The sequence below is a fragment of the Castor canadensis genome, chromosome 13 (assembly GCF_047511655.1).
Source record: "Castor canadensis chromosome 13, mCasCan1.hap1v2, whole genome shotgun sequence".
NCBI lineage: Eukaryota > Metazoa > Chordata > Mammalia > Rodentia > Castoridae > Castor > Castor canadensis.
The window spans coordinates 80,147,958-80,173,403 of NC_133398.1; the positions used below are offsets into that span (position 1 = coordinate 80,147,958).

The window sequence follows — 25,446 nt, forward strand, 5'->3', positions numbered from 1 at the left end:
TTTTTGGTGATTTTTTTTCTCCTTTCACCAAAAATGAACAAACATTTCTTTTTAGAAAAGGAAAACAGACATGTAAAATAATTTGTTATGTAGAAAGTTAGTTGAAGTGATTGGAATATTAGAATGTGTTGCATCTGATATTTCACACATTTGCATGTAGTAGATACTCATAGTTTCAAAAATACAAAACAAAAATATGAATTGTTTTCTAACTTATCTCCCTAAATTATGTTTTAAAGTTATAGTTTTATTATTAAATGTTATTAGTTAATATCCTTTGGAAATGTTTTCTTTTCTTTCATTTAGCTTGGAGGTATAATAGCAGAAGTTAATTTGGCTGAGCATTCTACAGTTGTTACATTTTCAGATTATCATGATGGAGCAGCTACATTTTTATTAATAAATCACACCAGGAATGACCTTATTCAGTACAAACAAAGGTAAAATTTATCACAAATGCAGTAATTCCTCATTTTGGCAGAATCTAAGTGATAAGACATTGTCTTCATAATGATTCCTTAAGAATGTAAACTTAGAGTGCCTGCTTAACAGGTGCAAGCCGGGGTTAAAAAAAAAAAAGTAAATACTGATAATGGCATTGTGATTATGTAAAACAATGTCCCATTTTATTTTTTAAAAAATATAATAAAATATGCATGAGTAAAACTGAGTTGATAGCCATGATTTACATTTATTCATTTATTCATTCCTTTATTATATTGTACTGGAGTACATGGTGACATTTACACAAGTTCTTACAATATGTCATCATTATCCTTTACTTCCCCCGCCCCCACCCTGTGTTCCTAGAATAGTTTCAGGACATCTTGTTTTCATACATGAGTACATAATTTACTTTTAAATGCTTCAAAGAAAGAAACACAGATGAGCTAAAGCAAGTGTGACAAAACCTTGGCCATTGTTGAATTTGGTGAGGAATATATCAGGGTTTGTTAAGAATCTCTGAATTTTGTTTAATTTTATTTTTTTCATAAGCATAATATAAATGTTAAATTTTTAGATTTGTCAAACAATAGTCACCTTCTCCTTGCTGAGATCTGTGGGAAAAGGACTGCTTACTATATACCATAGTTAAATCTTGATAGTTTAGGACTGGTTTAAAACTGCTGTTAACACCCTTTATTTCAATTTGCTGTGATACCTTATTCTCCTAGGCTACTACAATTGATACAACTTTATGGTCCCTTAGTTGGCAGTTCCAGTTTATCTTGAATTTATTCTGTCTCGGTTTCTTTTGGTTTATTTTCACCTGTTACTTTTTAGTGGGCCCATTTTTATCTGTGCGTTTATACTGACTTTCCATGTCCAACTGCAAAACTTCCAATCATTGATTAAAGTCAAGCAACCATTCAGTAGGGACCACAGGAATAAGCTAGCAACTTAGAACTCTTCCTTGCCTGTTATTCTCTCATATGTTTGAGGTTGAGAAAGAAGATAATCCTGTTGTTGTTTTTTTTATTTTTATTCATATTATAATTTTATCTTAGTCTGTTTGGACTGTTAAGAAAAATATCTTAGACTGAGTAATCTGTAAGCATATTTATTTCTCACAGTTTTGGAGGCTGGGAAGGCTAAGATGAAGTTCCTGCAGATTCTCTGTGAAGGCTCACTCTCTGATGTGCTTTATAGATGGCATCTCTTGCTATGGCTTCACATGGTAGAAGGGCAGGGCAAGTCCCTCAACCTCTTTTATTCCACCAATCTCATTCATGAGAGCTCTGCCATCATGACTTAATCCACCCACAGGACCAACCTCTTTATGCTATCACATTTGCACTTGAGTTTCAACATACGAATTTGGGGAAGGGTGCACTCATTTCGCATTATAGCATATTGGTTGATTAAAACTGATAATAGCAAATAACATGACTTCTCATTTGCCCTTTAGCTTCGGGGAGCCTTTCCCAATCACTGTTTACAGAACTAAGCTGTACAGAAAATTATTCTGTTGTCTATTCTGTCACTTCTATCAGAGACAGTACATAGTTGGTAATGTGCTAGGTTGGAGCTAAGTTAATCATTTACATGTTGAGGATGCCATGGGACATTATAGCTTAATTCTCTGATAGCTCTTGTTGAGACTGGCTAAGGCTGAACTAGAGACCTCTTAGTCTTTTATTTCACCTTGACTATACAGTTTTCTTTGTCGTACAGTACAGATACAGAAATTTAAATTTTTATCTATTGCATTATTATACTTGTAAAACTGATGGATAAGGGAGGTACTAGAATGTGATCCTTTGTTGAAATTTTGAGACTTAAAAAAACTTTAATGGAAATTTACAAAATTAACAATCTGGAAGAGTGAACACTGAACTTAGATTTAAAGTTGAAGTAGTTATTAAACCAAGAACTTGAAACATTGGTTTAAAAGAGTATTGAATTCAAAATCAATTTGAAGGGTTGATGCTATTTCAAACAGTATTTAGTGGGCCCCAATATGCTATTTTCATGTATATATGCATACATAATATGCATAAATGTTATGTATCTATATTACCAATACATAGGTAAATATTTCTGCACACACATATATACACATGTCGATCCTGTTCACCCTCCAGTACTCTCTCCTTTCCTCCTCCTCCTCCACTTGCTGATTCTGCCCTCCCCCAAACAATCCCCCTTTTACACTCATGTCACATTATTATTGTTACTATTACCATTTTAGGTCTATATTCCTCAAATGAGCGAAAGCATGCTTATGGCTTTTTGGAATTTGGCTTATCTTGCTCAACATAATGATCTCCATTTCCGTAATTTCATTTCTCTTTATGGATGGATAATACACCATTGTGTATCTACCACATTTTCTTCATTCATTCTTTGGTTGGTTGTTGTCTACCTATGCTGCTTTCAAACCCTGGCTATTGTGAAGAGAGCTGCACTAAACATGGGTTGTGCAGGTGTCTCTCTTACATGTTGATTTACACTCCTTTAGATATATGCCCCAAGAGTGGTATGGTAAGTTCATCAGGTATTTACTTCTTTTCATTTTTCTTAAAGCTCTTTTCCACTGTTGTCAAATATCATATGCAGATAGTTCTAGTCCCATTCTGTTCATATTCTATATAATCTTTAGTTATCTTGTCCAAACTCCATTTACTTCCCATGTACTGGTTACTCCCTAAATCTTCTGTTGAGTTTCAGGCTCCTACCTCCTCCTAAATGTCACATAAGATCCTAAAGTGATTCAGAGCTTACCTTATCATTTGCACCATAAAATCTACTCCTCTTTTTTATCCTCTTTTCAGTAAATGGCAGTGTCTTACACTCTTGTCATCCTAGACTATCTCGATTTGAGACACTGGGCAAAAGTTAGTGAAATCCCATCTCAGCAAATAAGTCAGGTGTGGTGGCACATGTCTGTAACCCCAGCTAACGGAGGCGTAGGTAGGAAGATTGCAGTCCAAGGCTGACTCCTGGACCCAATCTGAAAAATAACTAGAGTAAAAAAGTGCTAAGGCATGGTTCAAATGGTAGAGTGCCTGCCTAGCAATTATGAGGCCCTAAGTTCTAACCCCAGTACCACCAAAAAAATAAAATAAAACATGTTTCCAAGTTTGCCTTTCTAAACATTTCTCTTTTGTTTCTTAGTTCTTACCTCATACTTATGAAAAACTGAAGTTCGTTATCTCCTGAATGCTCTAGGACCTTGTCTGGATTTTTACATTTATGGATGCACCTTAACTTCTTTAAAAAGCTCCACTTCTTTGTGGTCCTTCCCTTCATCTCTGTACCCAGGCCGTGATAGCACTTTTGCATACATAGGCTGTAGAATGCTTTTGTCACAGTGTATTGACATTTTCTTTGAATTCCCATTCTACCAAAGATAAATACTGGTTAAATATGTTCGTAAGAAATATTCTGCAGTAAATTCAGCAGCTTTCCATGTTAATTTTAAAGCCAGATATATTTGCTATTCAGCATATTTATGTTTGATTTTTTTCATGTAAAAAAATGAGGAATATTGGGTGGGGTTTTGACTTCCCTTTCTTTGGCTTAAAAAAAAAAGGTTGTTGATTGTGACTTGCATATAAAGATTATAGTAACTTTTTAAAAATTCGTTAGAGAAAAACAGTCTAAAAAGAGAACTATAACCTTTGTAATTCCAGCACTGTCAACATTTTAGTACATTTCTTCCCATTCCATCTCTCTCTCCTTCTCGCTCTCTCTCTCCCCTCCTATTTATCCCTCTCTCATTTTAACAACTATAATAAATTTGTTTTAAAGCACAACTTTTAATAAATATATGTTTAGAATTTTTTTCACCTCCAGGTATATAATGTTAGAATCTATTTATGTATTCATTTTGGTTTTTGAGGCAGTCTCACTGTGTAGCCCAGGCTGTCCTCAAACTCATGAACCTCTTGCCACAATTTCCATAACACTGGGATTATAGGTGTGTGCCACCATACCAAGCTTGTTGAAGAATAGAGTTCTTCAGCTAATTTGTAATAATTATAATAACTTAATTATTTATTCCTTTCCATATTTTGTAGTATGGATTATCTTCTAATGATTTTTTGGAATATATGCATCCTGCTTCTATTCTACATTGTTTTTAGTTCTCAAAGATTTTTTATAACATTTTGAATCAGTTTTTAGCATGAAACAGTATGTGCTAATTGATCCATGAAAAATCTTGAATGCGTTTATGATTTCTTCAAATCTTTGTTTTCCAAATTCCCTATTTCTTATGAACATTTGGGGGTTTTGACCCAGATTCATCTATAATGGCTGATTTTTAAAGATTTATTCAAGGCTATTTGGAATTTGCATTGTTTTATAACATTAACAAAAAATTGACTTATTTATCTAGTTTAGGTATTTACCATTCCTACTGAAGTATATTTCTTTATCTTAGTTCCTAAAATGTTATTTTGAATCATTTCTGGCTTAGTTGGAAAAAGTCTTGAGGTACTTTTTACATAAAGGTTTGTGGATAGTATTTTGTGGTATTGCTTATTTGAAATGTTTCTTACAAATTAGCAGTGACATAAAATTTAAGAGAGAACCTTTTTTCTTAAAATTGTATAGTCATTGCCCCATTTTTGACATTCCATATAGTATAAAAATGTGATCATTTTTAAATAAATTTTATTGTGATTTTTTTTTGTTGTTGCTATTTGTTAGTTTCTTTTTGGATCTAGGGCTGAACCCAGGGTCTGCTTTGTCACTGAGCTACACCCATAAGATCCTGTGTAGTGTTTTGTTGTTCTTTTGGTTTTTGTTTTTGCAGTGTTAGGGATCAAACTCAGGACTTTGTGCATGTTAGACAAGGCCCTCTACCTGTGAGCTACATCTCCAGCCCTCCTACGTAGTTTTAAGTCAGTTGAATTTTTAGATTTTTATGTCATGTCTTGTGATTTTAAAAATAACTGAGCTACTCTTATTTTAGCCATCCTAAGATCATTGCTCAGGGAACAGTTACCAAATTCTCTTAGGTTTGGTATGGATAGAGGAAAGTAATTGAAATATTTTTTTTTGTATTGTAATTTGAGTTAAGACAAAAGCAAAGTAGTTTCAGAGACTTGAAGATATTTCTTTCCTAAGTGTGACAAATGTTTCTTTTTTAATATTCTTGTTTTCTTAGTGTCTTTTTCTTTTAAAAGGTGAAATATTTATACAAATAGATGTTTTTTCATTGTATAAGAAAAAAAGATTTTCTAGTCCTTATTAGAACTTCAATCATCTCAATTAATGAACTACTAATTAATGAAATATCATTCTGGATTCTTTTCATATTACGTAGTTACATTTAATTCAGTGCATTTTTGCTGTTTCTGTCAGTTCTCTCAGTGAAACAGAAGATTCTCTTCCTCCTGGAAAAGCAGTGTTTTATGCATGGGCTGATCCAGTGGGCTCTAGAAAGCTGAAATGGAGTTGTGGAAAAAGCCATGGAGAAGTAACACAAAAGGATGTAAGTATTAGGTTGACCATTATGGTGTTATTTGTAGCCTTTTTGTTTCTTTTAAAGGTACTGTTTTTCAACCTTGCTTACTTTAAGGGCTGTTTTGTGGCTACACTTCTAAGAAAACTGCCAAAAATTTAAAAAAACAAAAACAGTATTCAAGGTTCTTTTCTTTTTTGAATTTTTACCTTAATTAGGTTTTCATTATTTCATATTCCAACCCGAAGCTAAATACAGTTGGAAACAAGTAAGTATTAGTTACTACTCTGAAGGAGTAGAACTGTGCATATTTACTCCAATAAAAGTATGCAACCTATAAGGCAAACATTTTCTACATTTAAAAGAAAAAAAGTTATCTACTAGTGTTTCATGGTCATTGTGCAAAATAAGTTCTATAAGGCTTTATATTGATTACTAAAACCTGGAAGTAGTCTTATTGTCTGCATCACGTTCATTATGTTTTAAAAGCTGAAGTTCTGTGTAAAGAGGGGCTGTTAGCATTCACCTCATACACGCCCGTTATCTGCACTGATGGTCATCTTAGCTTTATTGAACTTCTGTAAGAAACATTTAAGGATCTACTAAGGACGCTAAAAATATTTTATTTCTGAATGGCAAGCTATGAAGATGAAGTTATATATATTTTACAGTAATATAAAAATCTTTTATAAGTTATTTATGTTTTATGTGTCTTCAATATTCATCTTAATTTTACCTCTATTCAATTGTCTTTTTTCTTACCTTTTGTTACTATTTCTTCACTTACAAGAGGCCAGTGATTCACGAATTCCTATTTTAAAGGGAAGGCTAAACAGCTTATTAAGTATGTTTTTGCTCTGGGTATTTTTTGTTAGTTTTTTTTTTTTTTTTTTAAATAAATGCCCTGTATCAAATTAAGGCAACTTAAGTCTTCTCCTAGTTTGTTTAATTGTGTGTCTAAGTGGATGACTGTTGTCTTTTAAATTCTTTTGATTTTTACCTGTTGAAAATTGTTATATGATTTTTTTAAACTTTGTCTTATTTAGAGGATGAATTATATGATTGATTTTATAGGCCAATTTCACATTTATGGAATTGGCTTGCTAATGCTTTGTATATTTATGAGAGAAATGGGCCTATTGGGAGCTACAATGTCTTTTCTAGGTTTTCATATCAATGACGTATTGACTTCTTAAAACTGTTGAGAAATACTTAAAATTTTCCCATTTTCTGGAAGAATTTATGTAAGATTAGTATGATTTCCTCCTTGAATGTTTAATAGTTCACCAGTGAATTCATGCCATCTTACCCTGCAGTTGTCTTTGTTAGGAAGGTTTTAAATTATGAACAGTATTTTATTATTAGATAGAGGACAATTCAGCTTTCTATTTGTTTTATTTTGTTTTTTAATACTTTTAAATATGTTCGTAATACCCATTTTAAAATATTTTCAATATTTAAAGTGATGCTCTTTTTCATTCCTGGTATTGGCTATTTGTGCCTTCTTTTCTTTTTTTCTTGATGACTAGTCATGAATTTTATTAGTTGCTTTTTTTCCCTGCCAGAAGCCATTTTTTTCTCTTTTTATGATGCTTTTTATACGTGTGCTTCAGTTTCACCAATTTTTGCTGTAATCTATATTCTTTTATTTGATCTTTCTTTGGATTTAACTTGGTAAGTTTTTTTATAAGTTAATAGATTATTACATTATACTGTTGAGGCTGCCATAACAAAGTACCATAGAGCAGGCGATTTAACAGCAGAAATTTATTTCTCCAAGTTCTGGAGGCTGTAGTTCTGAGCTCAGGATGCCAGTCCTCAGCTTATGATGAGAATTGACTTTCTGGCTTGCATATCACCACCACATGGCATTGGTAGTGATGGGGAGGGGAAGCACAGCTCTGGTGTCTCAAATGACACTGATGATAGTGGATCAGAGCCCCATCCTTATGGCTTCATTTAACGTTAATTATTGTTCCCATCTTCAGGTATAGTCACTGAGTAACCTCAAGCTACTTATTTTAAGGGAACACAATTCAGTCTATAGATGATACCTAAATCACCGTTTTGTTTTTGCTTTTTCAGATCATTTGGAGTCATTTTAAAATGTACAAATTTTTTTCCAAAACACAGCATTGGTTTTATGCCCCAATTTTTGATGTGGTGTATATTATCTTTTAGCTCAACATATTTTCTAATTTTCATTGTTACTTAATTTTTATATTTTGATTTAGTGGAGGTTATTGCTTACTTTTTAAAAATGTGCCAGTGTCCTAGTAATCTTTGTTTCTAATTGAATTCTACTGTGATCTAAGAGCACACACAGATTTAATCCTTTGAAATTTATTTAGATTGGCTTTATGAGACAGCATGTGGTCAATTTCAGTAACTGTTTCATGTATATTTTAAAAAGAGCATATGTTCTGTAGCTTTTCAGAAATACGTCAGTTTGTTCAAGTTTATTGTTTAAATCTTCTGATGGATTAATAAATTCATTTCATGTTAATGTGAGAGGTGTGATAAAAATCTCCCATTGTAATCATAGATTTCTCCTTTTGGGTTTGTTATTTTAGCTTTTATATTTTGAAGGGAGTTGATTAAGCAGGTACAATTTTGAAGTCTTACATCTTCCTGGCAAGTTGATCTTTTAATCAGTAATGCAGCGGTGCCTACTACAGAGTCTTCTTAGGCTCAAACACTTAAGCTCACAAAACACTCCATCCACAACTTGGATCTGCCTTCTCCACAGGATACCAGCCAGGAACTGGCATCTGGTGGGGAGCATCCTGCAGTCCTTTTGGTGGAAGTCCTTATAGCAGTCCCCACAGCAGCTTAGACACCACAAATGACAAGTGACAGCATAACTCACTTGGTGTGTTAGAAGCCACCCCAACTTAGAAACCTCTGTTCCACAGCACCATATACATTTCTCAATAGCTCATGAGCATAACTTACAGGGTTTTTTCAGAGAATGAACAAACATCACACAAAAAAGCATAAGGCTGTTAATTTCCTACCCTGTTACAATATGCATTCTTAAAATAATTTTTGAAAAATTTGATTGACAGCATAATTATATTCAGTTTTGGAATAAATGGGATGTTTTGATATATGTATATAATGTGGCATGATTAAATCAGAGTAATCATCATACCCATTACTTTTCCTACTCCTTTCTTTTTCTTTGGTAAGACATTTGAAATTTACTCAGTTATTTTAAAATATACAACGTATCATGCTTAAGCATGGTCATCCTGCTGTGCAATAGATTTCAAAATCCAGTCCTTTTGTCTATCTGAAACTCCTTTCCCTTTAATCAGCAATTCTCTATTCCCTCCCTTCCCACCACCCTCTTCCACATTCTGGTAATCATTCTATTGTTACTTGTATTCAACATAGTGAAAGAAGTTACACAAGGAAAATAAATATCATCCAAATTGGAAAAGAACTAAATTGTTCCTTTTTTGCAGACAACATGATCTTATATGTAGAAAACCCTAAAGGATTCCAACCAAAAAACTTAAATAATAAATTAATTCAGTAAAGATGCGGATATAAATTCAACACTGAAAATCCAGTGGCATTTCTATATATTATTAGTGAACTACTTGAAAAGGAAACCAAGAAAACAATCCCATTTTCAATAGCTACCTAAAACAAAATTCGAAGGGGTAAGTTTAACCAAGAAGATAAAAGATCTCAATTATTGAGAATTTATTAAACACTGATAAAAGTGATTGACGAAGATACAAATAAATGGAGAGGATAATTTGTGTTCCCATATTGTCATAATTAATATTGTTGAAGTGTCCATACTACCCAAAGTATTCTACAGATTCAGTATATTCCCTAAAATTTACATTGAACCACAGAATAGCCTGAATAGCCAAAGCAGTCTTGTACAAAATAACAAAGCCGAGGGTATCATATGACTTGACTTCAAAATATACTACAACCCAATATTAATCCAAACGGGATGGTACTGGCATGAAAACAGACACATAGATCAGTGTAGAATAGAGAACCCACAAATAAGGTCAGTTTTTACAGTGATGACAAGAAATAAACATTGGGGAAGGAATGGTCTCTTCAATTCGGGGTGGTGGGAAAACTGGATATTTACTGCAAAAGAATGTAGTTTGCTGGATGCCAGTGGTTCACACCTGTAATACTAGCTACTCAGGAGGCAGAGATCAGGAGGATCACAGTTTGAAACCATCCTGGGTGAATAGTTCATGAGACCCTATCTCAAAAATACCCAACACAAAAAGACAGGGCTGGTGGAGTGGCTCAACTAGTAAGAGTGCCAGCCTGGCAATCGTGAGGTCTTGAGTTTAAACCCCAGCACTTCCCCCACCCAAAAAAAATGAAATTTAATCTCTTATCATTCACTATATAAAAAGATGAATTCAGGACTGGAGGTGTGACTGAAGTGTTAGAGTGCCTGCTTTGCAAGACCAAAATCCTGAGTTCAGCCCCCCTCCCCCCAAAAAAAAATCAATTTGAAATGGATTTAAGACCATAGGATATGAAACTTCCAGAGAAAGCAGAGAAAATTCCTTGACAAATTTTGGGCAGTGATTTTTTTTTTTATTTTTTTTTGGAGGGGGGGACAGGGGAGTTAAGACTTCAAAAAGCCTAGAGAGCAAAAACAAAAATAATAAATTACATCAAACTATAAAAGCTTCTGCATAGCAAAGGAAATAATCAACAGAGCGAAGAGACAGCCTACAGGCCATTATACACAAGCACAGCCCTGCCAGAGACCGGCCACTTACCTCCCTCCTTTCCACAGGCTTCTTTGGACTTGTTTCAACAGTTTGCAAAAGCATGGTGGGTTACTATGCAGTTCTAGGCATGTGGAGATAACAGAAAGAAAGGCATATTAGAAACTGGTGATCGGTGGCATCCAGATAAAAACCCTGAGAATAAAGAAGCAAAGAGAATTTAAACAAGGTGATAAAGGAAAAAAAAAGGGATATTTATGACAAATTCAGCAGAGAAGGATGAAATGGTGGAGAGGCGGCAGGAGTCATTTTGGCAGTCCATTTGAGTTCGGCTTCACATTCTGGAACCCAGATAATGTCTTCAGGATGTTTTTTCATTCAACTTCTTTGAAGACTCATTTGATGACTTTTTTGGGAACCAAAGAGGTCCTCAAAAAAGCAAAAGTTGAGGTGTGAGCTCATTTTCTCTGCCTTCAGAGGATTTCCATCTTTTGGAGGTGGGTTTCCTTCATTTGAGATAGAATTTACTTCATTCTGGTCACTGGGTCACAAGAGTCTCACATCATTCTGATCCAAATCATTTGGTGGCAGTGGGGTGGGCAACTTCAAATCTAAAATAATTAATGACAGGAAAATCACTACAAAGAGAATTGTCAGAAATCGTAAAGAAAGAGTAGAAGTTGAACAAGATGGCCAGTTCAGGTCTTTAATGATAAATGGTAAGGAACAGCTGCTATACTTGACTAACAAGTAATTCAACCCATGCATGTAACAGAAGTGTTAAACAAGAGCAAGCACCATTTTGGGATTAACACGAACTTTTTTTGAAGATTTCAAACGAACTTTCAGTATCACTGTACCTAATTTAAAGTAAAAGCAGCTGTTTGGGACCCCTGTTTGTCATAGAGTTTTGAGTTGCTACTGGATTCTCACAATGAATTATTGTTTTTTGTTAAACGTGATCCTAAGTAAGCCTGTGGAGCTAGAACAAGATAGTGCTCTAACACCAGCCTGGATCTACTTTCCATTGTTTTTGAAATGTGAGCCAAGTAGTACCAGTCTTCTATGAAGCTAACATTGCCATGATGAATCTTCTGCAGAAATAATTTAGTGATGAAACACATTTATTCATTAATAGTATTTTTGGTTTAGTAAGGGTTTTTTCTAGTTCTGCATGAATGTAGCAACTTAGAACGTTTTGACAATTATTTAAATATTTGTAATATTAGCTTAGGTTTTAAAAGAAGTTGGTAAACTGCGTCTTTGTCGTTTGCTTAAAAAAAAATCCAAATGTGGTGCAAAGAAAAATGTGTGTGGGGGGGGAAAGACAGCCTACAAAATGAAGAAACAATATTTATAAACGACATATTAGATAGGGTCCTAAGTTGCAAAATTGTCAAGAAACTCAGACAACTCAAAAGCAAGAAAACAAATAACATTTAAAAATAAGTAGAAAATCTAAATAGACATTTCTCAAAAGAAGAAAACCTGTATTCCTGACCTACTAAAACATGCTATAAATTAGTCTTGTGCCACTTCTTCAGTAACATAAAGATGTTATCTTCATTTACCTTTTTCCATATTATATGCTATTGTGTGCTTTGTTTCTAAATAGCTGTTAAATCCTGTAAGAAGTATTTTTTATAATTGGTATCCCACTTAAATTCACCTTTGACTGATTTTTATTTCTTTTAATTTTTTAAATTTTTTTATTATTCATATGTGCATACAATGCTTGTCATTTCTCCCCCCTGCCCCCACCCCCTCCCTTACCACCCACCCCACCCCCTCGATACCAGGCAGAAACTATTTTGCCTTTATCTCTAATTTTGTTGAAGAGAGAGTATAAGCAATAATAGGAAGAAACAAGGGTTTTTGCTGGTTGAGATAAGGGTAGCTATACAGGGAGTTGACTCACATTGATTTCCTGTGCATGTGTGTTACCTTCTAGGTTAATTCTTTTTGATCTAACCTTTTCTCTAGTTCCTTGTCCCCTTTCCTATTGGCCTCAGTTGCTTTTAAGGTATCTGCTTTAGTTTCTCTGCGTTGAGGGCTACAAATGCTAACTAATTTTTTGGGTGTCTTACCTATCCTCACCCCTCCCTTGTGTGCTCCCATTTTTATCATGTGCTCAAAGTCCAATCCCCTTGTTGTGTTTACCCTTGATCTAATGTCCGCATATGAGGGAGAACGTAGATTTTTGGTCTTTTGGGCCAGGCTAACCTCACTCAGAATGATGTTCTCCAATTCCATCCATTTACCAGCGAATGATAATGTTTTGTTCTTCTTCATGGCTGCATAAAATTCCATTGTGTATAAATACCACTTTTTCTTAATCCATTTGTCAGTAGTGGGGCATCTTGGCTGTTTCCATAACTTGGCTATTGTGAACAATGTCGCAGTAAACATGGGTGTGCAGGTGCCTCTGGAATAACCTGTATCACAGTCTTTTGGGTATATAAGAGTGATATTGCTGGATCATATGGTAGATCAATGTTTAGCTTTTTAAGTAGCCTCCAGATTTTTTTCCAGAGTGGTTGTACTAGTTTACATTCCCACCAACAGTATAAAAGGGTTCCTTTTTCCCCCGCATCCTCGCCAACACCTGTTGGTGGTGGTGTTGCTGATGATGGCTATTCTAACAGGGGTGAGGTGGAATCTTAGTGTGGTTTTAATTTGCATTTCCTTTATCGCTAGAGATGGTGAGCATTTTTTCATGTGTTTTTTGGCCATTTGAATTTTTTCTTTTGAGAAAGTTCTGTTTAGTTCACTTGCCCATTTCTTTATTGGTTCATTATTTTTGGGAGAATTTAGTTTTTTAAGTTCCCTATATATTCTGGCTATCAGTCCTTTGATGTGTAGCTGGCAAATATTTTCTCCCACTCTGTGGGTGTTCTCTTCAGTTTAGAGACCATTTCTTTTGATGAGCAGAAGCTTTTTAGTTTGATGAAGTCCCATTTATCTATGCTATCTCTTAGTTGCTGTGCTGCTGGGGCTCCATTGAGAAAGTTCTTACCTATACCTACTAATTCCAGAGTATTTCCTACTCTTTCCTGTATCACCTTTAGAGTTTGTGGTCTGATACTAAGATCCTTGATCCATTTTGAGTTAATGTAGGTATAGGGTGATATACATGGATCTAGTTTCAGTTTTGTAGTTTGGTTGTTTTCTCATCAAAGGTAGGGAGAGAGAAAAAAAAGAGTCTGGAGACAGGTCTGTGAATGGTATCTGCTGCTGTGGCTTGCCTGCCCGCTGCTGTCAGCCTGCTGTTGCTGGAGGCCGTTATTTATGCAGATCTCTGGGGTGAGCTTAGCACTCACCTGGCCCCTCAGGCTTTGTTTACTCAGAGTTCTCCTGTGATCAAGCCGCTGCTACAAGCTTTCCCCTTTCCAAGCACACTGGGGGAGGTGACACTGCACCCGCTTTCTCAGGCCTGCATGTTTATTTACAGCTCACATGGCAAGTGGTCTTCCCCCCTCTCCTGTGGAGTTTTCCTCCCTCTGCTGCTTTTACAAGCTTTCCTGCTCCTGGTTGCTGGGCATGTGCTGCACTCCCGCCCTCTCCCGCATGCTTGTTTATTTACAGTTCTGTGAGGGATTCTCCTCCCCCCCATCTTCAGTGCTCAGGGCACCCCACCCTCTTTGCTATGTGTCTTTATTGTTCTTATTGCTTATTACTCAGTTTCTCTTTTTTTCCCTGGGTGGGGGTTGGTCTGTCCAGGGGGCTATGCTGATCTGGCCCAGGGTTGTCTGTGGGAGTACCACGTACCGCTTAGCTCACCTTGTGGTCTGCGTCTTCCCAAGCTGTCTGGGCACTGCCGTCTGGTGGCCCGGGGACCCTCCCGGTTTCTCCATTTAACGTGAAGTGGAGATGCTCTGCGCAGGGTGGAGGTGTGGAGGGGTCAAAGTTTTGCCTCTTCTCGATGGTTTTGCATGTAAGGTGTGTCTCCAGCATCTCCAAGATTTTACTTTAGGAGGCACGCTTTCTGCTTCCTCTTTCTAGTCACCATCTTAGAATCTCCTTCTTTTTATTTCTTCCTACATCTTTGTTTTTCTATTTGGGTTCATTTTCTTCTCTAGCTTTTTTTTAAGTGTGAGTCTACAGCTGACGTTCTTTGTTGGTTTTGTCTGAAAATGACCTTATTTTGGCACACATTTTGCCCCCCTTTTGTGGAATACTTGTGCTGAATCTCAAATTTCAGGCTTGAATTTTTTTCCCATTTGACTACTTTCATGGTTTTTTTCATTGGTTTTTAGTTTTACGCTGGTGTTCTCAGGTATAGGTTCCTCTGTATTTATCTTGTGTATTATGCTTCCCCACAGCATAATAAATCAGAAGTCTTGTCTGTCTGATCTGAACATTTTTCAACTACTTCCTCCCCAAATCTAGTTTGTGCTCATTTTTTCCTCTATTAGGAGTCCAGAGTTATGTAAATGTTAGACTTCTCATTGTGTCTGATAACTTTTGTGTGGTTTTAAAATATTGTCTCACCCTTTTCTTTCCATCCTTCAGAAGAAATATTTTCTTAGGAACTATCTTCCACTCTACTTTTCTTGCTGTGGGTAACCTTTTTATAAAGTCACCCATTGAATTCTTAATTTCTGTAATTAAAATTACCAGTTGTAATTGTGTTTTGGGGGAAAAAAAGTTTTCTGTTTGTCAGACAGCTAGTCTAGAGGCAGATTTCCTAAATATACAAGGATTTAGATGACTTGCACCTGATCTTCAGTCCTGTGAGGACTGGTTTCATTCCAATTTACTGTGGTGACTAAGAGTATAGTCATTTGGGTACTTAACTAGAAATTTAAAATTATGACCCCATGTCTTTGGTATTCCCTGTATCCCAGTTTTGATTCTCCCATTCCTAGGAAACTACCTAATATTCAGCTAACTTTCTTAACCTAACAGTTTCTGCTTCTAGTTTTAGAACTGGAAGTTGACTTCCAGAAAAAGCTGCTCCAAATGCAAAGCTCTCAAAAATCCTTTTTTCCCAGATCTTAGCCCCATTTCTCTCTTTTCAAACATGTTTTCCTTTTTATGTTTTGTCTGGCCTTTGTTACTAGCTATAGAGGCAACACCACCTAGTCATAAAATGCCAGAACAAAACTCACAGTATTTAAAAAAACAAAACAAAACTCACTAAACCTTTTAAACTATTACTATTACTCATTCTTAATTTTTCCACATGGAAAGTCATACGCAAGTTACATGAGTTGTTTTTCCTGTTCTTTTCATTTTCCTGGTTTTTTTTCTTGTTTGACTGGCTGTAATCTTTATATATTGTAGAAATGGAAATGATGATTAGAACTAGGGGTATAGCTCAAGTGGTAGAACTCCTGCCTACCAAGCCCCAGTACTCCCAGTATTAACAATGATAATGATAAAAATGATGATACATCTTTTCCCCTTATTTCTGATCTTAAATGAAATGCCTTCAACATTTTGTTTGTGATCTTCATTGATTTTGATGAGAAGTTGAAGAACTTACCATATATTATTTGTTTGCCAAAAGTTTTGGTCATGGTTGAATATTGAATTCTATGAATTTTCCACATAATATTTACATGGCATTCATTTGCTTCACTTTATTTTTGCCACTTTTTAATTCCTTCTGTAGAATTTCTTGAGTCATTGTCTGTTGATGGTTGACCAAGAATTTTTGTCTGTAAGCCTCTTTATTTTGTGTACTTTTCTTCAAGGAAAGATATTTTTGCCAAGTAAGAAATTCTGGGTTAGAGTTCATTTCTTTTAGCATATTGGTGATATTTTTCCACTGTCTTCCAATGTTGCTGTTAAGGAAACTGGTGCAGTTATTTTTTTAAATTGTATTTAAGAGAATTGCCTATAATTGACCTAATTCTAATCTTTTAAAATTCTTGATTATTGGATTCACTTGGGGACAATATTGTATTTTATTATAAAAGTCTTATTTGATCTGTTGATTGGCATTCTTACATAGTTAGATCATACTAATTGTTTGAAACTTATAAAAATCTGAAATTCACTACAAGCTATTAGAGACACTTCATAATTATTTGGAAATAAGATTTTTTATCTCAGTGTAGTGTTAGTGCTATGTAATTTATTTTAGAAAGTATAAGTAATGTGATTGCTACATGACAATTTTAAGTTACCTCCTAATTTTTAATTTCTGTAGATTATATCCTGATTTTATACTACATATTAAACTTTTCAGTTCTCAGAATATTCATTAAGTAGAAATTCTTGCCTAAGTATTAATTACTGGTATTTGCTGCATTCATCTTGTCATTGAACCTCAAGACCCTGATTTGTTTATATAAGGGCTTCGCACACAACCCTAAGATGAACATTGCTTTATAAAGCCTGCAACTGAGTCATCAGATAGTTTTATCCCATCTCATTCAACTGTGAAATGAAGTATGAGTTTCAGACTAAAACAAGTTTTTTTCCTTTTTTTTTTTAAATTGTTGTGCTAGGTGGTGTTTTTACAATATACCAAATATGTCGTAATTGCATTCATCCCCTCCATCATTCTACTTTATGAAACTTCTTAAAACACATTTAGTACATTACCGTAGACTTAGAATAAAGTAGAGAAAAATAGTATTTTGTGTCATTGATTAGCCTACAAAGGAAAACTATTTAATTAGATTTTATTAAGATGTTAAAAGTAGTTAAACAATTGACCTGTCTTCCTGAGTGATAACTTCATAATATTAATGGCAGTGGTTATACTACATGATTTCAGTGAGTAAATTTTCCAAGTATTATACAAATAATTCAATTAGTTGTCATTAACCCTATGAAGTACCTAACACCACCGATTACTTTAACTCTACAGTTTTTACAAATATTCATTTATTTTGCAACCCCAGCCCTATGAAATAGGTGGTATTAATACTCTTATTTTATAAATGTAGAATCTAGACTTTGTGTTGGTTGGAACCAAACTCTTAATTTTTTTTTTTTGGTGGTTTTCTTTTAGGATATGATGACGCCTATAAATTTGGGGGAAAAGACCATTTATTTAGTTTCATTCTTTGAAGGCTTGCAACGCATTATTTTATTCACTGAAGATCCAAGGGTGTTTAAAGCAACATATGAAAGTGAGAAAGCTGAGTTAGCAGAACAAGAAATTGTGTTGGCATTGCAAGATGTTGGAATTTCTCTTGTCAACAATTACACAAAGCAAGAAGTAGCCTATATAGGCATTACAAGGTTAGATGCATTAAATTTTGGATAAATTTAATCTGTCCTTAATTATTAAGAAATGATAATTGTGAAATCAAAAATCTTTAGTTTTAGTGTTTGCACTATTCATCAATACTGAGGTAATTCAAAGTTGCAGGTACAACTGAGGGGTCTTTTTTTACCTTTTAAATTAAAAATGTTATAAATTTATAAGTCCCTTATATTTTTAAGCCTTCAAATGCTCTAAAAAGTTAATTTACTCAACTTAGCAAAAGCATACTTCATTTAACATGTCATAAAAAATGCTTAATTGTCTTTTACCATCTATCACAGTTCAGAGTATACTGTGGATTTTCTATAAATACTTGTTGGTAGATTAAAGACAATCACTTTCTAATTTGACTGTGGCACTTGATGATTTAGTAAGGTTAATACTGTGTTTATCATTAACTATATGAGACATCACCAGTTAAGCTCTTATCGCTTTCTTATGCTGCTGCTATTCCTATTCATTAGTATTTAATTTGGAATTATAATATATAATATGCGTTACATACTATATAATGCCTAATGTAGAGAGTATTCTTCCCAGACTATATAACCAGTTTGAATCCTTTATTTAAGTTAAATTCCCAAATATATGCAAAAGGTATATGATACAAATTTAAGTTCAGTTTCTATGTAAATTAGATGTTGTTGGCCTCTCCAAATGGAATAAATGCCATTTCAAAAGAAATATTAAAAACTTGTCTTAGAAATTTTTATTGTTCCCGCAAGATGTAAATTTTTACTATTTAAATAAAAAAGCCACTTGGGTGTGATGGCAGATATCTATAATCCCAGCTACTCAAGAGGCACACAGGCAGGAGGGTCCTGAGTTCTGGGCAAGGTATAAAGGCTTTGTCTCAAAACCAACAACAAAAAAGGGCTGAGGGGCACAGCTCAAGTGGCGGAGTGTTTTTCTGACATGCGCAAGGAAGGGCCTGTGTTTAATCCCAGTACTACAAGAAAAGAGTAAAAAACAGTCATGCAGTAATAGGTTTTAAGGCCATTAAGCCAATTACATGTTAATCTCCTAAGCTAAATGATATGAATGCAAAGATATATAACGCATCCTCTCTCTCTCTCTCTCTCTCTCTCTCTCTCTCTCTCTCTCCCCCCCCTCCCTCCCTCCCCCACTTGAGCCATGCAGCCACCTGAGCCATGCCCTCAGCCCTCTACCTTTCTATTTATTAAATGGATATAAATTTTTAGGAAGAATAAATAAATTGAATACTTGAATACATACATAAACAGTAAAGTCATTTTAGACGATAGGCATTCTGTAGTTAGGTTTTTAGCCATTTAAATTTCAGTACAATTGCATTTCTTCCATTCACACTGCCATAGATTACTACCTTATACTTTATCTCTCCTCAGACCCCCATCCTCTCTTTTCTCAGCTCACTACTTTCCATCCCACTTTAGTAAAACTTGTGGCATCAATAGTGAACTTCCACAGATCTATTTCATCCTCCATTGTCACAACTTCGTATTTGCCATCATTTTATAACCTACATCCTGTACCAACCTATTTCTTAGAGCTGCCATATATATCCCAGGTCTGTTACTAGTTAAGCATATTTTTCTACTTTTTCCCTATATTTCATTCACTTGCCTACCTGAGGACATTGATCCAGTTCTCCTCTTTCTGTCCTAAGTCTGCAGCTTTGTCTCTGTATTAGATTGCTGTATTTTCCTTCTATCTATTACCAATTTCTTTATTTCCCTTCATATAAACTCCTCAAATGTGTTGCCTGTTTCAAAGAGTTTAATATAGTCACTGTATCCAATTCCTTTTCATCCATTGTTTTCTTTAATAGCTCCAAACAGTCTTTTGCTTTCAACACTCATAAAACTGGTCTTGTATGTTTCATTTTTCATGATTTCAAATATCATATATATTCTGTTTCTCTTGGGGAAACACACACATACCCCAAACACACACACATACATATATATCTCACATTTGGTCAGATCTTACCTGAGCTGTAATCTTGTATGTTTGACTGCTTACACTAAATCTGCTTGAACGTCTTAAGACTTCATATGTGTAACACCAAACTTCTAATTTCTTCCTTCTACCAAAACCTGCTTTCCCATGGGAATTATTAATAACTAATTCCTTTTAGTTGCTCAAGCCAGAGACTTTGGAGTCATCTTTGATTCTTCTGTTTCACACCCCAGATATATTTCATATTTAAGTTCTGTTCTGGCTTTACCTTGAAAGTACACCTAGTTTCTGGATACTTTTTATTATCTCATTGTTATTACCTTAGAGTCATTACCATTTCTCAACTGGCTTATTGCATCACACCTAACAAATTTTCCTACTTGTAGCCTTGACCCCTTTTTCCCCCCTTGCCCCACAACACAGGAAGTACTCTAAAGAAAGAGGAAGTCACATCATGCTGCTGATCTCATAGTCTTTCAGATGTTTGTTTCTTAACTCACTCAGAATAGAGTTCAGATTCTTTACAGTGTCCTGTAAAACTTTGCTCTGTTTGGCCTCTCACATACTTTTGTCATCTTCTAATATTCATGTGTTACTACCCTCTAAATTCCTTGCTTTTCTTCATACACTACAGCTACCGCTGTAGGGTCTTTGCTATAAATGGTCACTAACCTGAAATATTCTTACCCACTTGTCTGCTGGATGAATCCTTCACCTCCTTTAAGGTTGCTGATTCCTCACCTTCTCCATGAGATCCCCACTGAATGTTGCATTTTAATACTGCAGCTCACACCTCTTTGTATATCCCAAGACTCCATATTCCTGTTACCCTTCCTAATGTTTCCTCTTTCAAAAGCATTTCAACTACTGTATATTAAAATTAACTCATTATTTATTGGTTGTCACTTCCTAGCTAAAATAGAGAATGGCAGAGATGTTCACTAATATTTCTCTCAACACCTAAAATAGTGCCTCAATAAGAACTAAGTAAGTATTAGCTGAATAAATTGATGTTTTAAAACTTGTAATATGCTTGTTTGTAACTGAGGATGTTGCAGAATTTTACTGAAGATTTTATAATTCATCTCAATCCAGTTAAAATGAAAATAATTATAAACTAGTACTATAATTTTTGCTTTCATATATAAGTTCTGATGTAGTTTGGGAGACAAAACCCAAGAAAAAGGCAAGATGGAAGCCAATGAGTATAAAACACACTGAGAAGTTGGAGAGAGAATTTAAGGAATATACTGAATCTTCACCTTCAGAAGATAAGGTTATTGAGTTGGACACCAACATTCCGGTAAAATTTTTAAGTACCAATGTGAGGTTTTCATTTTGTATTGTAATTTTGATAACTACTGAATTTTAAGGAAAATCTGGCTTACTTACAAAGCAAATTGAACAAAATTAATACTGATACACATACTACATGTAAAATATTTGAAAGGTGTGGTTACATGTATTAAGAAATTGAACTTTCTCTGAAGATACTAGATGTTAATTATTCTTTCAGTTAATAAAGAACCAAATGTTTGTTTATATCTTTTAAAGTTATTTTTCTTTTGTTGCTTTATTTTTATTGTATAAATTTTAATAAATTATGTAAAAATTGATACAGTCAAGCTATAAGGATTACATGAATATATAAATTTTATGGCTATGAGGTATAAAGATTTGAATCTAAACCTAATCAAATATTTAATCTACAATGTAAAATTATCTTAAAAGTTTTTTGGCTTAAATTTCCACTTTTAATCTATCATAGAAAAGCAAAATTTCATGTCTTTTTGTGGGGGGGGGGTGTTATTTTTTAGGTTCGCTTAACACCTACTGGTAATAACATGAAAATTCTGCAGCCATATGTAATAGCTCTACGAAGAAATTATCTTCCCGCATTAAAAGTGGAATATTGCACATCTGCACATCAGTCATCATTTAGAATTCAGATTTATAGAATACAGGTAAGTCTTTCTGAATATATAAGCAAACATATTAAGAAATCAGATGCAGTCCTGTGTTTTATTTTTGGGTTTTTTTGGTGGTACTGAGGTTTGAACTCAGGGCCTTGCACTTGCTAGGGAGGTGCTCTTCCACTTGAACCACACCTCCAAATCCTTTTAATTTCAGATGTTTTTCAAATAGGTCTCTCTTCTAAGGCAAGGCCAGTCTAGACCACTATCCTCTTACTTATGACTCCCACATAGCTGGGATGACAGACTTTGGCCACGTGCCCTGCTTACTGGTTGAATTGGGGTCCGATGAGCTTTTCTGCCTTGGCTGACCTCAAACCGTGATCCTTCTGATCTCCACCTCCCGGTAGCTAGAATTAGAGGTGTGAGTCAACATGCCTGGCCAAACATTTCTGGTCTTTTGTCTTGTTTCATTTGAGGATTTGTGTGTGTGTGTGTGTGTGTGTGTGTGTGGTGTATGTGGTACTAGAGTTTGAACTCAGGACCTCTCACTTGCTAGCAAGCGCTCCACTATTTTATCCATACCCTCAACCCTTCCTTCTTCTTAAATCTTATTATTCTAGTCATGTTGTGTCATTGATATACTTACTGTGTACTGACCTGTTGTTTATTTTTTTAGATCCAAAATCAGATTCATGGTGCTATTTTTCCATTTGTGTTTTATCCTATTAAACCTCCAAAGTCCATCACCATGGACTCAGGTTTGTTTTCATTTTTTGTTTACCATCAAAACACTTGTTTTAGTTTATTTTATCACTAAAATATTAAACCATTCTCAAGCTTAGTTTTTGCAGAATCATTGAAACATTAAACTCCCTGAAAAAGGACCAGGAAGTACTCAAATAACTTCACCAAAACTTCAAGTGAATACTAAAAAGATTAATTAGAAATGTATATTTTATAAATTTTTAGAAATACTAATTTTAAGGCTGTATTATTAATATATGAGCCTCTAACTTTAAAACCTTTGAGGACCTTTGAATAAATAATGAAACTGTTCAAATTCAGAACATTTTCCTGTTTCACAGGGAAACAGTCCTATGATCTCCACATGAGAATAACTGACACCCTTTCTTCTCCTAAGTTATCTTTCTTCCTCCTTCTTTTTTGCCTATCTTTCTTCCCTCTACTTTCTCTTTGCCTACCACCTTGCTTCACTTCCTGTGCCCTTTGTTTCCCATGAGAGACCACACCATGGTCTCTACACTTTTCTAGGGGATGCTCGTTAATTTGCTTGGAAGCATTTGAACCACTGTGGATGCTTAAGCCCCCCACCTAGAGGTCTAGTTCAAGTCTTCAGAATCTGTTTTCAGTTTCCCTGCTGATTCAAATGTGTACTTCTGGTTTAAAATCATTAATTTTTAGAATTAGTTGTCCTTAGATGACTGCAGATAATAAAAAGTTCAATTATGGAATTTGAAATTAAAATAGTAATGGACCTTGAAAATGTCAATAATTTTAATTGATATTCATGATTTAGTAACTGATTTAATTATCCATTGTAATGTATATTAAATTGACAGATAATGCTTGTCATTGGCATCATGAAAATAATCATGTATAACCTTTACAGCACCAAAGCCCTTTACAGATGTGAGTATTGTTATGAGATCTGCAGGACATTCCCAGATATCACGTATTAAGTAAGTGTTTTCATATATTTCTTATATGTTCACTTAGTATTTTGGTTTAAATATATGAATTATTGGCCCTCTTTTTTTTTTTTATTTTTCTTTTATTATTCATATGTGTATACAAGGCTTGGTTCATTTCTCCCCCCTGCCCCCACCCCCTCCCTTACCACCCACTCCACCCCCTCCCGCTCCCCCCCTCAATACCCCGCAGAAACTATTTTGCCCTTATCTCTAATTTTGTTGTAGAGAGAGTATAAGCAATAATAGGAAGGAACAAGGGGTTTTGCTGGTTGAGATAAGGATAGCTATACAGGTTGGCCCTCTTTTTTTGCACTCTTCAAAATAAATTTCAGAAAACTAAAAGAATTAAGCATAAATACTAAATTTAAAGGTCAAAAGAATCTGTTAATTATTTTATAATCTTAGAAATTCAAAAGGTTCCCAATGAAATATACCTTAGTGTTGACAATTGTTGATTCTAGAACTTGGGTATTATTTTCTTTCTTTTTATATTTGTTTTCTCTCTTTAAGTTGGGTGTAATGACCATATATTGCTTTAGAAACAAGGACAGGTAATACTTCCATATTCACTCACTACTATTTCCAAGAAATAGAACATAGATAGAAACATTCATCTTATGTGATTCTCCCCTATCTCATTCTCCTCTCTTTGTGACTGAGATAAATGATATTACCTTGTTTTCTAAAATGATAGTATTATTGTGTATGTATACCTAAGCATTATGCTGTTTTAATTTATTGCAAACCGTAAACAGAGTTCTGAGGCTTGTTTTGCTAGTCAAAAGTTTTGCTAAAATGTACTGATGTTATTGTATGTAACTATGGTTTATTATCACTGTCATATTATTGATAGTTTACTTATCAATTTCCTCTCTACAGCTTTTTTCATATTTTGGGTTTGTTTTTATAAACAAAGTTGCTATGATTTATTTTATGTATCCATCTAAAAAGTCCTTAGTTCAAAGCTCTAATATTTATCTAATACTTTTTTCTTATCTAATATCTTTAATGCAGTTACTTGATGATGTTTTAATATTTTCTAATTTTTACTGTAGATATTTCAAAGTGTTGATACAAGAAATGGATCTTAGGTTAGATCTTGGATTTGTCTATGCTTTAGCAGGCCTTATGACAGAAGCTGAGGTGACTGAAAAAACGGAGGTAAGACTCACAGTATTAACATCTGATAGGAAGAACTAAGGAAAGAGGAGGACTAAAAGAGTTACCAACTTTGTGGATAAATACAAGGGCAAATGTACTGCTTTTCCTTTTCCTAACTGTTCATCCAGATGTGGCTCACAAATCGTATGTCCGCGCATTTAAAATGCAGTTCAGCACAAAGTTGTACAACCATCAACGCTGTGTAATTCCACACCATTTTCTCTACTCCACAAGAAATACTTTAGTTCTGTGTAGCCACTAATATACTTTCTGCCTATGTAGCTTTTTCTATTCTGAACATGATATACATGAAATCATATACTATGTGGTCTTTGGTGAAGAGCTTCTTTTACTTAGCATGTTTTTAAGGTTCACCTATACATACCACTATTCATCAGTTCATAGAAATTTGGATTATTTTCACATTGTGTTTTGAATATTTGTGCACAAATTTTTCTGTGGGCGTATGTTTTTATTTCTTTTGGTTATATACCTAGATCACATATGAACTAAGTTCAGTCATTTTCAAACTGCCAGTTTTCTAAAGTGACTCTTACCATTTTTTATTCTAACCACAGTGTATGAGGGGTCTTATTTCTCCATATTCTTGCCAACAGATATTCTCTGTTTTTCTTTTCTTTGTGGTGTACTAGGATTAGAACTCAGGTTCCTCTGCTTACCAAACAGGCACTCTGCCTCTTTAGCCACACCCCCAGCCCTTTTTGCTTTAGTTATTTTCTAGGAAGTTTTCATGTTTTTGCTGAGACCATGATTCGTCTACCTATTCCTGTCAGGTAGCTGGGATTGCAGGTGTGTAACACCACACTCCTCTTGTTGGTTGAAATGGGGT

The 25,446-nt window shown here is 34.6% G+C and overlaps 1 protein-coding gene and 1 pseudogene across 3 annotated transcripts in view; both read left to right on the forward strand.

The window, feature by feature from the left end:
• Vps13a (vacuolar protein sorting 13 homolog A) overlaps positions 1-25,446 on the forward strand; it is a 237,897-nt gene that overhangs the window by 165,795 nt on the left and 46,656 nt on the right. For all 3 annotated transcript variants that reach the window (XM_074052093.1, XM_074052095.1, XM_074052094.1), the window contains exons 52-59: positions 307-440; positions 5,815-5,944; positions 17,609-17,841; positions 20,957-21,110; positions 21,625-21,771; positions 22,400-22,481; positions 23,354-23,423; positions 24,491-24,596. In XM_074052093.1, the coding sequence (XP_073908194.1) occupies positions 307-440; positions 5,815-5,944; positions 17,609-17,841; positions 20,957-21,110; positions 21,625-21,771; positions 22,400-22,481; positions 23,354-23,423; positions 24,491-24,596 (1,056 nt within the window). The remainder of the gene's footprint in view (positions 1-306; positions 441-5,814; positions 5,945-17,608; positions 17,842-20,956; positions 21,111-21,624; positions 21,772-22,399; positions 22,482-23,353; positions 23,424-24,490; positions 24,597-25,446) is intronic.
• On the forward strand, positions 7,795-12,420 carry LOC109699941 (dnaJ homolog subfamily B member 6-like; annotated as a pseudogene).